This window comes from Thermobia domestica, chromosome 4 (assembly GCF_964235325.1).
Source record: "Thermobia domestica chromosome 4, izTheDome1.hap1.1, whole genome shotgun sequence".
Classification (NCBI taxonomy): Eukaryota; Metazoa; Arthropoda; class Insecta; order Zygentoma; family Lepismatidae; genus Thermobia; species Thermobia domestica.
The window spans coordinates 114,424,912-114,438,789 of record NC_137457.1 but is presented as its reverse complement, the minus strand read 5'-3'; the positions used below and the strand labels follow the sequence as shown (position 1 = coordinate 114,438,789).

The window sequence follows — 13,878 nt, the reverse complement described above, 5'->3', positions numbered from 1 at the left end:
TGTTCTGTTTTAGTGTTTTTTATTCTTCGTTTTGTCTTTAGGTTGGTACCACAATTTTTAGTTTTCCATAGCTTGTTTTTTTTCTTTCTTGTGGTTTTGTTGTTTTGGATTTTCTCTCGTTCTTTCGTTTGTACTCTAGTCGGCTCGTTTCTTTTTGTTTCGTTTTCCTGCTTTTCTGTGGTGTTTATTTCTATTTCTTTGGTTTTGGTTCTCCCTCTCTTTGTGTTAGGGTCTTCTTTTGGTTGGTTTGTGATTTGTCTCAGTTCGTGGGTTTTCGTTCGGTCTAGGGTCTGTGGTTTTGTTTGGTCTTTTTCTTTTTTTCTTTCCATGGTTTTTCTAGTAATCACGATTCCTGTTTTCCTGGTCTTTTTTGTTTTCTGGGGTTCTTTTTCGTTCTTTTTTCTTTCCTTTTCCTGTTTCACCTTTTTCTACTTTCTGTTTCTTTGCTTTCTCTTTTTTCTTCTTTTCTTTTTTCTTTTCTGTTTTCCTTCTTTTTGCCTTCTCTTTTCTTGTTAGTTTTCAATTTGATTTGTTTTATTTTTTTCTTTTTTATTCTGCGTTTTCTGTCTTCTGTGTGTTTGTCTTTCTGTTCTGTTTCTTGTTTTTCTGGTGTGGTTACTTGTTTCTTTTTGTTTCATTTTTCTTAATTGGTTTGTCATATGTTGCTTTTGTGAGGTATTGTTTCAGGTTTTTTGGTCTTCTGTATGCTATCATTGGGGTTCCCTGGGGCATTTTTTGCCACCAGTCTTCAGTTTTGTATTCCTTTTTAACTTTTTCCCAGAAATCTTTGATGATTGTTTTCAGTTTTTTCTCATAGTTCGGGTGGTACAATAGTGGGAATATTAGTCTGTCTACCCTCTGTTTTTTCTTTTCATTTTTTTGTTTTGCTTGTAGGTTCTCTATTTCGGTTTCGACAAATGCTTTTTTGTAGCCTCTTGTTATAAAGGTTCTGCCTAGTAGTTTTAGTCTGTTTTTCAGTTTTTGTTTGTTTTCTATGATTCTTGTTAGCCTCAGTCCTTGGCTTGTTATTAGTGAGTTTTTCAGGGCCATGGGGTGTGCTGAGTTTTCTCTCAGAAATTCTTGTTTGTTTGTGGGTTTGTAGTAGATGTCTGTTTCTAGGCGGCCGCATGGCCTCTTCACTATTGTTACATCTAGGAAGTTTATTCGAGTTTGGTCTGTTTCCATGGTGAATTCAAGTCCTCCTTTGTTTTTTTGTAGGTTTTCAATGTATGTTTCTAGTTGTTGTTTGGTGCCTGGGAAGATTCCCATGATATCGTCTACGAATCTGTATTCTTGTATTGGTTTTATGGGGCCCGTTTCTGTCTGGGTTAGCTCCATGTGAACATAGATGTTCGCATAGGCCACCGACACCGAGGCTCCCGTGGCTGGGCCTTTGCGTTGGAGAAATATTTTGTCACCAAATCTGATGTAGTTGTTGTACATCAGAATTTCCAGTCCTCTCTTTACTAGAGCAGGGGCTGGTGGTTCCAGAGTTTCTCCCTCACATTCTTTTTTTAGCCAGTCATATCTTGTGGTGTAATAGTGTGACACAAGTTCTATGCCTCTTTTGCTTTCTATGCTTGGGTATAGGTTTTTTATATCTGTGGTATATAAGAGGTTCTTGGGATTCGTTTTCTTTATTTTTCTGATTTTCTGGAGGAAGTCTGTGGTGTCTTTTAGCCATTCTGGCAGTGTTGGTAGGAGTTTCATAAGAAAATGTGTTAGATATTTGTCTAGGTTTCTGGTGGGGCTGTTGCAAGCTGATACTATTGGTCTCCCTGGGGGGAGATTCGTTTCTGGTCTAGGTTGTTTATGAATTTTCTGTAGTAGGTAAAAACTAGGTAGTTTTGACCCTCTGTTTATCAGTCTTCCTGTATGGAAGTGTTTTAGGGCTCCTGTTTCGATCAAAAGGTTCTCAAAGAAGGTTATCTTGGATTCTATCATTTTGATGATTGCTTCTTGTGGTTGTTTTATTTCTCTGAACGTGGTTTTGTCCTCCAATTGTAGGAGTGCTTCTTTTTCATAGTCTTCTGTGTTCATTATTACTAGTCCTCCTGATTTGTCGGTGGGTTTTATAATTATATCTTTTTTTGATTTGAGTTGGTATAATGCGTGTCTGTGTCGTTTTGATAGGTTTGATTTGTTTCTGTTTTGAAGGAGTTTGAGGATTCTTTCTTGTAGCTGACCAATGTGCTCCTGAATGCAGTGTATGGTCAGGTCTGGGTCTTTGTTCGCTTTCTTTTTTAACAACGGAGTTTGTTGTTTAAGTTCTGTTTTGGTTCTTTCTTTTCTTACTGCAATTTGGTAGAGATTGTTTAGTTTTTGTGTGAATCTTTTCAGGTCCTGTCTCAGGACCATTGGGTTTGTTTTATATGTTGGGCAGAAGGATAGTTCTTTTTCTAGTACTTCCAGTTGGTTTAGGTCAAGAGTTTTATTTGAGAGGTTATGTATGAGCGATTCTTTCTTTTTCAAGTATTTGTTTCTGGGTCTGGTTTTTTTCTTCTTTTGGCTTTTGGGTTTTTCTGTGGGTTTCACAATGTGTTGGGGTTTGGTACGTTTGATTCGGCTTTCTTTTGGGGTTTTCCTGGCCCTGAGAAGGACCCTTGGTTTTGGTTTGTGTTTGGCATATTAAGGTTTTCTCTTTCTAGAGGTTTTGGTGGTCCTAAAAAGGACCGGTGGTTGTCATTTAGGGTTGGTATGTTCAATTTAACTCTTTTCTGAAGTTTTGGTGGTCCTAAAAAGGACCTTTGTTTATTTGTGGTGTCTTGTTCTTCTACTTTTGGAAGTTCTTTAAGAACTCCATTAGTTCTTCTATTGAGTCCATCCTTGGTTTCCTTTGTGGGGTGTTCTGTCTTCCTCCTTGTGTTGTCTTGGTCCTCTTGTGTTGTTCGTTTGTTTCTTCGTTTTTTTGAGGTTGTAACTTTCTCTTGAGGAAATCCAGAGCCACTTTTTTTGCTCTCTGGACAACCTCTTTTGTTTCCTGTGGCCCGAAGCGGGATTTGCACTCTTCTAGGGCTAATGTTCTATTACTTGTTGGTTTATTTCACTTTCTGCTTTTTTTAAAATGCTCTTGATGTTCTCTTCGAATGTGGTTGGTACTTTGTCGTATTCAACCAAATTCAAGTCTGGTTTGTGAAGCCTTATCAGGGGCTTGCCAAGTTGGATCCCCTTTTTGTGTTCGGCCTCGTAGTGCTGCGCAAGATGTCTTTTATATACAAGCTTGCGAAGCATTTTAAAACAATCTTCCCTTTCCCCACTCAACCTGTAGTTGGGCCGAGGGGTTAAGGGTTGGTTCCCCACTGCTTGTGGGGGATCCGGTCGTCTGCTGGGTCCTGGAGTGCTGCTCCTCTCTTCTCTCGCCGTACGGTCTTGGTTCTCTCCCTCCAACTGGATATCTTCCAGAGTGTCATTCCACTCCGGCAGGTCCATGTTCAGATCGTCCACCATTAGGATGTCTGATTACTCTGCCATGGTTGCTGTTTCTTCTGTTTCAGGTTTTACACTGCACTATCACTGCACTATTGGGGGGTTCGTACTAAGAAGTACGGTTGATGCGGGCTTTTGCTTGGTACAATTGCGTGTGTTTTTTTTTTTTTTTGAACTAAAAAATACAGTTTTTGCTTCCTCTTAGATGCTCTGACTGCTATAGTCTGCCTTGCCCCTTACAAATATTAAGTTTTCAAAATTTCAGAACAGAAAATAGAAAAGAAATATAATTTGTTATAATGCAATAAGTGCTTTACAGGTTGATTTTCTACTATTCATAACATGATAGGGAACATCAAGCATTTTTTAAAACATTTAGTTCCAGTGTTATACGTTATAGTAGTGACCGGCGTTGGCGCGAATGACTCATCCTCACTCTCTTTTATGACCAGGATTTTTGAAATTCGTTCCCTTTTACTGCTTAGATGAGGGTCAATGACCTAGGGGTACCTAGGACCACCCCCTCTAAATTTTGGCAGGGGTACCATGGTCCACCCCCTAAATTTTGGCAGGGGTACATAGGACCACCCCCCTTAAATTTTGGAAATTGCCAAATCTAAAAATTTGGTGTGGTAGCCTAGGACCATAGTATGTACCTCTATCAGTATTGGGTGTCTATGTTGTTCCCTTTCATGGGTAAAAAATTGCCAAAAATTCAAATTTCGGGGGTTTTTGACCTAATTTATCCCCTTTGATGAGGTATTATTACCCTATATAGTTATATGGGTGTATACAGGGGTCCATTCCCTTTCATAACATATGGGTATATTAATGCACCCCTTGAAAAATTTGGGAGGGGTATCATGGCCCACCCCTTAAATTTTGAAAATTGCCAAATCTAAAAATTGTGTGTGGTAGCCTAGGACCATAGTATGTACCTCTATCAGTATTGGGTGTCTATGTCGTTCCCTTTCATGGGTAAAAAATTGCCAAAAATTCAAATTTCGGGGTTTTTGACCTAATTTATCCCCTTGGATGAGGTGTTATTACCCTATATAGTTATATGGACGTATACAGGGGTTTATTACATTTCATAAGACATGGGTATATTAATGCACCCCTTGAAAAATTTGGGAGGGTTATCTTGGCCCACCCCTTAAATTTTGGAAATTGCCCAATTTTAACATTGGGTATTATAGTATATGACCCTAATATGTATTATGATAAATTTGGGTGGTCCACCTCGTCCCCTTTTAAGGGTACAAAATTGCCAAAAATATAAACGTAAGCAATACGTTATACCACGTGTTTGGTTTTCAGCCTATTTTATCTCCTTGGATGAGGTCCTATTACCTTATATAGTTATATGGGCGTATACAGGGGTTAATTCTCTTTTATAATATATGGGTATATTAATGCACCCCTTTAAAAATTTGGGAAGGGTATCTTGGCCCACCCCTTAAATTTTGGAAATTGACCAATTTAAACATTGGGTATTATAGTATAGGACCCTAATATGTATTATAAAAAATTTGGGTGGTCCACCTCGTCCCCTTTTTAAGGGTACAAAATTGCCAAAAATATAAACGTAAGCAACACGTTGTACCACGTGTTTGCTTTTTGGTCGATTTTATCCCCTTTGATGAGGTGTTATTATCCTATATATTTATATGGTCATGTATAGGGGTCCATTCCCTTTCATAAGATATGGGTATATTGGTGCACCCCTTTAAAAATTTGGGAGTACCTTGGCACACCCCTTAAATTTTGGAAATTGCCCAATTTAAACATTTGGTAGGACGAAACATGAGAAAACATGTTCCCTTTTAGAGGTACAAAATTGCCAAAATATAAACGTAAGCAATACGTTGTACCACGTGTTTGGTCTTTTGACCCAATTTATCCTCTTGGATGAGGCCCTATTACCTTATATAGTTATATGGACGTATACAGGGGTTCATTACCTTTCATAAGATATGGGTATATTTGTGCACCCCTTTAAAATTTGGGTGGAGTACTTTGGCCCACCCCCTTCAATTTTGGAAATTGCCCAATTTAAACATTTGGTATAATAGTATAGGACCCTAATATGTATTATTATATCCCTTTTAGGGGCACAAAATTACCAAATTTTACTACAACCACGTATTTGGTATTTTGGCTCATTTTATCACCTTGGATGAGGTCCTATTACCTTATATAGTTATATGGACGTATACAGATGTCCATTTCCTATTATAAGACATAGGTACATTTGTGCACCCCTTTAAAAATTTGGGAGGAGTACCATGGCCAATCTTTTAAATTTTTGAAATTTTCCAGTTTAAGCATATACTACTGGACTCTAATATGTATCATGATAAATTTGGGTGATTCACTTCGTTCCCTTTTAGGGTACAAAATTGCCAAAATATAAACATAAGCAATATGTTGTACCACGTGTTTGGTTTTTTGATCCAATTTATCCTCTTGGATGAGGACCTATTACCTTATATGGTCATGTATAAGGGTCTATTCCCTATCATAAGACATAGGTACATTTGTGCACCCCTTGAAATTTTTGGGAATGGTAGGGTCTACCTTGGCCCACCCCTTAAGTTTTAGAAATTGCCCAATTTAAACATTTGGTATAATAGTACTGGACCTTAATATATATTACTATAAATTTGGGTGGTGCACCTCGTTCCCTTTTAGGGGTCATTTTGTTCCGCTTTAGGGGTGAACATGGATACCTTGCAATCGTCCCGAGTTCGATTCTTGGTGCTAGTTTCAGGAAATGTTGAATTTAACGTCTCCGAAAAACGATGATGATGAGAAGTGATAGGACGAAACATGAACTTACTTGATTGAGGATTGAAGCAGGGATCTCACACATTAGTGACAAACGCGGATGGGATGATGTGATTTTGGACCTCTCGTTTCCGTTCATGGATTAAATAAAAAGATGACTCTTTGCTTAAATCTGATTAGTTCATTGTTCGAGCGATTTTTAAACGCCCAGCGTTTGTTGATCAGTAAGCGCTTCATTGATGGAAACAATGTTGCCAGATTTTGAAAATCTAAACTGCTCCGATTCTTTTTTCGAAACGGTTCCGCTGAGTGCAAGAATTTTTCAAAACTAAAAATTTTAAAAACTAAAAATTTTCAAACTAAAAAAATTTAAACTTTTCAAACAAATTTTTCGAACTAAAAAATTTCAAATAAAAAAATTTAAACAAAAATTTTCAAACTAAAAGATTTCAAATAAAATTTTGAAACAAATTTTGAAAATCTAAAATTTTTAAAACTAAAAAATAAAATCAAACTTTCTGGAACGAAATTTTTTAAACTTAAAATTTTCGAACTCGAACCGAATTTGAAAACTAAAAAACTTTTCGAACCAAATTTTCAATCAATTTTTTTTTCGAACTCAGAAAGTTTCAAACTTAAAACTTGCAAATCAAAATTTCAAACTAAAAAAGTTTTCGATCTAAAATTTTGAACTAAAAAAATTCGAACTCAAAGTTCTCACTAAAAATTTTCGAACTCAGAAAGTTTTAAAATCAAAATTTGAAACTCAAGTTTCGAATTAAAAATATTTTCGAACTACAATTATCAAACTCAAACTTTTCGAAAATCTTAACAGAGATTGAAAGTGATCACTCGTTTCGCGAGCCGTAACTTTTAGTAATGTAACATAGTTTACGGTTTAAGATTTATATTGTCTTGCGAACGATTGAGTTCGTTTATGTAATGAACCCGTTGGCCAGCCATAGCCTGATTTCACATCGTAGCTCATGAAAGCAATCTTGTTGTAGTTGTGTAGCCGTGACCATTTTTTCTGGACATAGCCTGTATGATCACCAGGAATGAAATACTACTTAGTTTAGCTACCATTAAGACGTGATTTAATAAATATTAGCCACATTAACACTTGAACTTGTATGAAACGAATAACAGCTTACTGATCAAAGCACAGAACGAAAAAAATGCTAAGATGGACAGAATTTCATTCATGTGACGTCAAGCACAGAAGTATTTCCTTACCTCTCATTCCTCTCACTTGAAGGTCAAGGTGCTAATCAGCATTTTCTAGGTTGAATGCATTACAATAAAAAAAAAATCTTTCCTTAAGCCCATTTGAGATTTCAGTGGCTAAGTCCAGGTTCGATTTTTGGCGTTATTATTACGGGTTTAAGTACACAACCCACAGAAGTACGTTCAAGTCTTATACAGCCTAAGGTCATAAACGCTTTCCATCTTATACGTAAAATAGAAACAAATATTTGGTGTTTATAGCTACATTTATGATGATTCGAATTTCACTTTGAACTGTAGGTCCACGTCCTATACAGCCTCGATATTGTTAAGTCAACATAAAACATTTATGGTGGTTCAGATTTTATCGTTCACGTCTTATGCAGTCTAGGAACACAAGATTTACGTCCTCGGTACTGTCAAGAGAACAAAAAACACTCGTGGTGGTTCAGAGAAATGAAATTAAATCTTTGAGTTTTACGTCTTACGATTATGTTAACTAGGCTAAAGAAAACGATGATGATGAGAAATAAATGTAATGATGGATTAAATATAGTGGGGAGAACCCTGAAAAAACTCACGCACACGGCTTTTTTGTTCACTACAAAGCAACTTGGCGTTAGCTAAGATCGAACCAGCGACCTTACACACCTCTGTCATTGAGTCATCACAACGTAAACAGATAATGATATACTTAACATGAAACAAGCAAGGTCACTGAGTTGAGGAAGATCATTTTGCAGGCCTCAGCTTTTTTCTCGAGGAGCAAATACCACAACAATAATTTAAAACCCATTCATGAAAAAGACTGTTGTTTAGACTAACATCACGCACGCACACACACACACACACACAAACACACAATGTTGTTTATTACAGCACATACTGATTACATTTTTTAAATACAAATATATATTACTTATGTTGATTTCAATGAAAATGTAATTCAGTTTTAGCAGTAGGCACAGACTGTTCGTGCAATACTTTTATCGTATAAAAACTTCACTTAAAATGGTGAACGTCAGCAGGATCAAACTAGAATCCTTTTCGCATTAGATGCACTTGTTCACTTTTATGAAATTGTTTTCCAGCCGGAATCTATCTTCTTGTGAATGTTATTTAATACAAATCACTCGTATTACAACACCATGGTACAAAACAATATGAGATCAAAACGATAAATCGTTCATTTCTTTTACACAAGGAAAGCCGAACCATGGTATCGTAACAGTTTTTTTCTTTCTTCATTTACAATCTTATGAGGGAAGCTCTTCCACCATAGTAAATTGAATTCAATGTAGCATCATTCACTACTGGCACGATCTTTCATAAAATAAGTAACATGATAATCCTATAAGAACGACGGGAAGCACTCTAAAGGAATCGAACTGAAAACCTCTTGCACCAGAAAAATTGGATTCAATGCAACATTATAGCATCACTAGGTAACACGGTAATCACTATTGCAGTAAATGACAAGTTCAATGTTACAAACACAGGACTGATATCTTAGTAACTAAGCAACAGTAACACAATTTAAAGAGAGAGAATGCAATATGACAGAGCTGAATGACGTTATAAAGAAAAACTGCAAATTCTGCATTCTTCATCTATGACAAAGAAACTATGATACTGAAGTAATGAAATTCATTTCGTTACGAAACTTGTGCAAGAAGCCGCTCCTCTCTTTCGTCATCTTCGCCTTCGCATGTGATTTTTTAAATGCAATTTCAATATGACAAAACGTGACTTAATATTTAAAGTGTTTGGCAATGTAAATGGAAAATTGGTTCATTGCTTTTAACAACTAAGCAGACATCGATTTTGAGGTCCGAGTTCCCAGCTCATAAGATATGAATCGCTGTGCTAAACGAAATATGTCCTTTTCTTAAAGTTCTAATCGATCCGGGGTTCGACTCCAGGTAAGGAAACACACATTTTTGTTTGTTCTATCGCAGGATGTCTTAACATTTGATGGTTCAGATTTCATCTTAATGGTAGCTAAACTAAGTAGTATTTCATTCCTGGTGATCGTACAGGCTATGTCCAGAAAAAATGGTCACGGCTACACAACTACAACAAGATTGCTTTCATGAGCTACGATGTGAAATCAGGCTATGGCTGGCCAACTGGTTCATTACATAAACGAACTCAATCGTTCTCAAGACAATATAAATCTTAAACCGTAAACTATGTTACATTACTAAAAGTTACGGCTCGCGAAACGAGTGATCACTTTCAATCTCTGTTAAGATTTTCGAAAAGTTTGAGTTTGATAATTGTAGTTCGAAAATATTTTAAATTCGAAACTTGAGTTTCAAATTTTGATTTTAAAACTTTCTGAGTTCGAAAATTTTTAGTGAGAACTTTGAGTTCGAATTTTTTTAGTTCAAAATTTTAGATCGAAAACTTTTTTAGTTTGAAATTTTGATTTGCAAGTTTTAAGTTTGAAACTTTCTGAGTTCGAAAAAAAATTGATTGAAAATTTGGTTCGAAAAGTTTTTTAGTTTTCAAATTCGGTTCGAGTTCGAAAATTTTAAGTTTAAAAAATTTCGTTCCAGAAAGTTTGATTTTATTTTTTAGTTTTAAAAATTTTAGATTTTCAAAATTTGTTTCAAAATTTTATTTGAAATCTTTTAGTTTGAAAATTTTTGTTTAAATTTTTTTATTTGAAATTTTTTAGTTCGAAAAATTTTTTTGAAAAGTTTAAATTTTTTTAGTTTGAAAATTTTTAGTTTTTAAAATTTTTAGTTTTGAAAAATTCTTGCACTCAGCGGAACCGTTTCGAAAAAAGAATCGGAGCAGTTTAGATTTTCAAAATCTGGCAACATTGTTTCCATCAATGAAGCGCTTACTGATCAACAAACGCTGGGCGTTTAAAAATCGCTCGAACAATGAACTAATCAGATTTAAGCAAAGAGTCATCTTTTTATTTAATCCATGAACGGAAACGAGAGGTCCAAAATCACATCATCCCATCCGCGTTTGTCACTAATGTGTGAGGTCCCTGCTTCAATCCTCAATCAAGTAAGTTCATGTTTCGTCCTATCACTTCTCATCATCATCGTTTTTCGGAGACGTTAAATTCAACATTTCCTGAAACTAGCACCAAGAATCGAACTCGGGACGATTGCAAGGTATCCATGTTCACCCCTAAAGCGGAACAAAATGACCCCTAAAAGGGAACGAGGTGCACCACCCAAATTTATAGTAATATATATTAAGGTCCAGTAGTATATGCTTAAACTGGAAAATTTCAAAAATTTAAAAGATTGGCCATGGTACTCCTCCCAAATTTTTAAAGGGGTGCACAAATGTACCTATGTCTTATAATAGGAAATGGACATCTGTATACGTCCATATAACTATATAAGGTAATAGGACCTCATCCAAGGTGATAAAATGAGCCAAAATACCAAATACGTGGTTGTAGTAAAATTTGGTAATTTTGTGCCCCTAAAAGGGATATAATAATACATATTAGGGTCCTATACTATTATACCAAATGTTTAAATTGGGCAATTTCCAAAATTGAAGGGGGTGGGCCAAAGTACTTCACCCAAATTTTAAAGGGGTGCACAAATATACCCATATCTTATGAAAGGTAATGAACCCCTGTATACGTCCATATAACTATATAAGGTAATAGGGCCTCATCCAAGAGGATAAATTGGGCCAAAAGACCAAACACGTGGTACAACGTATTGCTTACGTTTATATTTTGGCAATTTTGTACCTCTAAAAGGGAACATGTTTTCTCATGTTTCGTCCTACCAAATGTTTAAATTGGGCAATTTCCAAAATTTAAGGGGTGTGCCAAGGTACTCCCAAATTTTTAAAGGGGTGCACCAATATACCCATATCTTATGAAAGGGAATGGACCCCTATACATGACCATATAACTATATAGGATAATAACACCTCATCAAAGGGGATAAAATCGACCAAAAAGCAAACACGTGGTACAACGTGTTGCTTACGTTTATATTTTTGGCAATTTTGTACCCTTAAAAAGGGGACGAGGTGGACCACCCAAATTTATTATAATACATATTAGGGTCCTATACTATAATACCCAATGTTTAAATTGGTCAATTTCCAAAATTTAAGGGGTGGGCCAAGATACCCTTCCCAAATTTTTAAAGGGGTGCATTAATATACCCATATATTATAAAAGAGAATTAACCCCTGTATACGCCCATAAAACTATATAAGGTAATAGGACCTCATCCAAGGAGATAAAATAGGCTGAAAACCAAACACGTGGTATAACGTATTGCTTACATTTATATTTTTGGCAATTTTGTACCCTTAAAAGGGGACGAGGTGGACCACCCAAATTTATCATAATACATATTAGGGTCATATACTATAATACCCAATGTTAAAATTGGGCAATTTCCAAAATTTAAGGGGTGGGCCAAGATAACCCTCCCAAATTTTTCAAGGGGTGCATTAATATACCCATGCATTATGAAATGTAATAAACCCCTGTATACGTCCATATAACTATATAGGGTAATAACACCTCATCCAAGGGGATAAATTAGGTCAAAAACCCCGAAATTTGAATTTTTGGCAATTTTTTACCCATGAAAGGGAACGACATAGACACCCAATACTGATAGAGGTACATACTATGGTCCTAGGCTACCACACACAATTTTTAGATTTGGCAATTTTTAAAATTTAAGGGGTGGGCCATGATACCCCTCCCAAATTTTTCAAGGGGTGCATTAATATACCCATATGTTATGAAAGGGAATGGACCCCTGTATACGCCCATATAACTATATAGGGTAATAATACCTCATCACAGGGGATAAATTAGGTCAAAAACCCCCGAAATTTGAATTTTTGGCAAATTTTTACCCATGAAAGGGAACAACATAGACACCCAATACTGATAGAGGTACATACTATGATCCTAGGCTACCACACCAAATTTTTAGATTTGGCAATTTCCAAAATTTAAGGGGGGTGGTCCTATGTACCCCTGCCAAAATTTAGGGGGTGGACCATGGTACCCCTGCCAAAATTTAGAGGGGGTGGTCCTAGGTACCCCTAGGTCATTGACCCTCATCTAAGCCGTAAAAGGGAACGAATTTCAAAAATCCCGATCATAAAAGAGAGTGAGGATGAGTCATTCGCGCCAACGCCGGTCACTACTACTGTTATGCACAAAGACTGGAGCCGTTTCTGCAAAATCTGAAACACTCGTTTAGTTTCTTTTTTGGTGGTTGACAAACAGCATCTTGATGTAGCTTAGTTGAAACCGTTTCTTCAACTTGTTGAATTAATTACTATCAAAATAATCCAGAAGTTCCAGTTCTTCCTCCGAAGCCTCTTGTATTCCTGATGCACATCTGTTGCGGGAAGAAATGCCAATCCGTTCATTTTCTCCCATAATAGTCATTGCTCTTGCACCGTTCAGTGAATCCAATCTCTTGAACCTTTCTCCACGTTGTCTGAGTCAGGTGGAAAAAAAAAGCAATGCTGTACACGAGTTGATAATATTTCTGTGATAGAATTACTGGAAACTTTTATCTCTTATCTCAAATACGATATCAAAATATGTAACTCTTTATTTATTTAATAATAATGATGATAATAATAATAATAATAATAATAATAATAATAATAGTAATAATAATAATAATAATAATAATAATAATAATTATTATTATTATTATTATTATTATTATTATTATTATTATTATTATTATTATTATTATTATTATTATTATTATTATTATATTTCGATTTGCTTCAGTTGAAGATTAAAGAAAGCAATTTCAAAAACTTTTTCGATTCATTCATTATACTTGTATTATGTTCTAAAAGACACTGGTGATGCTATTATCGTGACAAAATTACCAGTGACGAAATTACCGTGACGAACTTTCCGGTGACAATATTACCGCCGCCAGTTGGGACAGGCGTAACTATATACCAAACGACATTTTATTTGACTCTGCAATTTGGTCGTGATGATCACGCACAAATAATTACATTCGATTTTTTATATAATAATACGTACACTTATGTCCAAAATTGTTGTTGCATGTCTTTAGAAATTACATAAATAGAAATAACTCTCTTTCTTGTGATAGAAAATGTCACATTTCTTGTTTGAAATAAGCAGAAAAACCAAACACATATTTCCAAAAAATATTTCAATAAATAATTAAGAAATAAGAAAGTTATAATTAAAAAAAGAAATCTCCGAAACTTTCATCGAAAAATTTTAAGTTCCATTTTCGTAAACGTGGCAAACGCGCAGCGAAATTTACAAAGAGGGGGGGAATTTTATACTTTGTTAGAAATACAACGTAAATCTGTCATAAGGTTAGTTACTATACATGTGGCACAGCTCTAACAATCATTGCTATTAAGGATTTTACATTTAAACAAACGACTAAATAGAAATAAGCT

General features: G+C 35.5%; 1 protein-coding gene across 1 annotated transcript; it reads right to left on the bottom strand.

Annotated features, from left to right (window-relative positions):
• Positions 1–615: 615 nt before the first annotated feature.
• Positions 616–2,358, bottom strand: LOC145682846 (uncharacterized). Its single transcript, XM_081754211.1, has one exon. It carries the CDS (start codon positions 2,356–2,358, stop codon positions 616–618), a length of 1,743 nt encoding a protein of 580 aa, XP_081610337.1.
• Between the last annotated feature and the right edge of the window lie 11,520 nt (positions 2,359–13,878).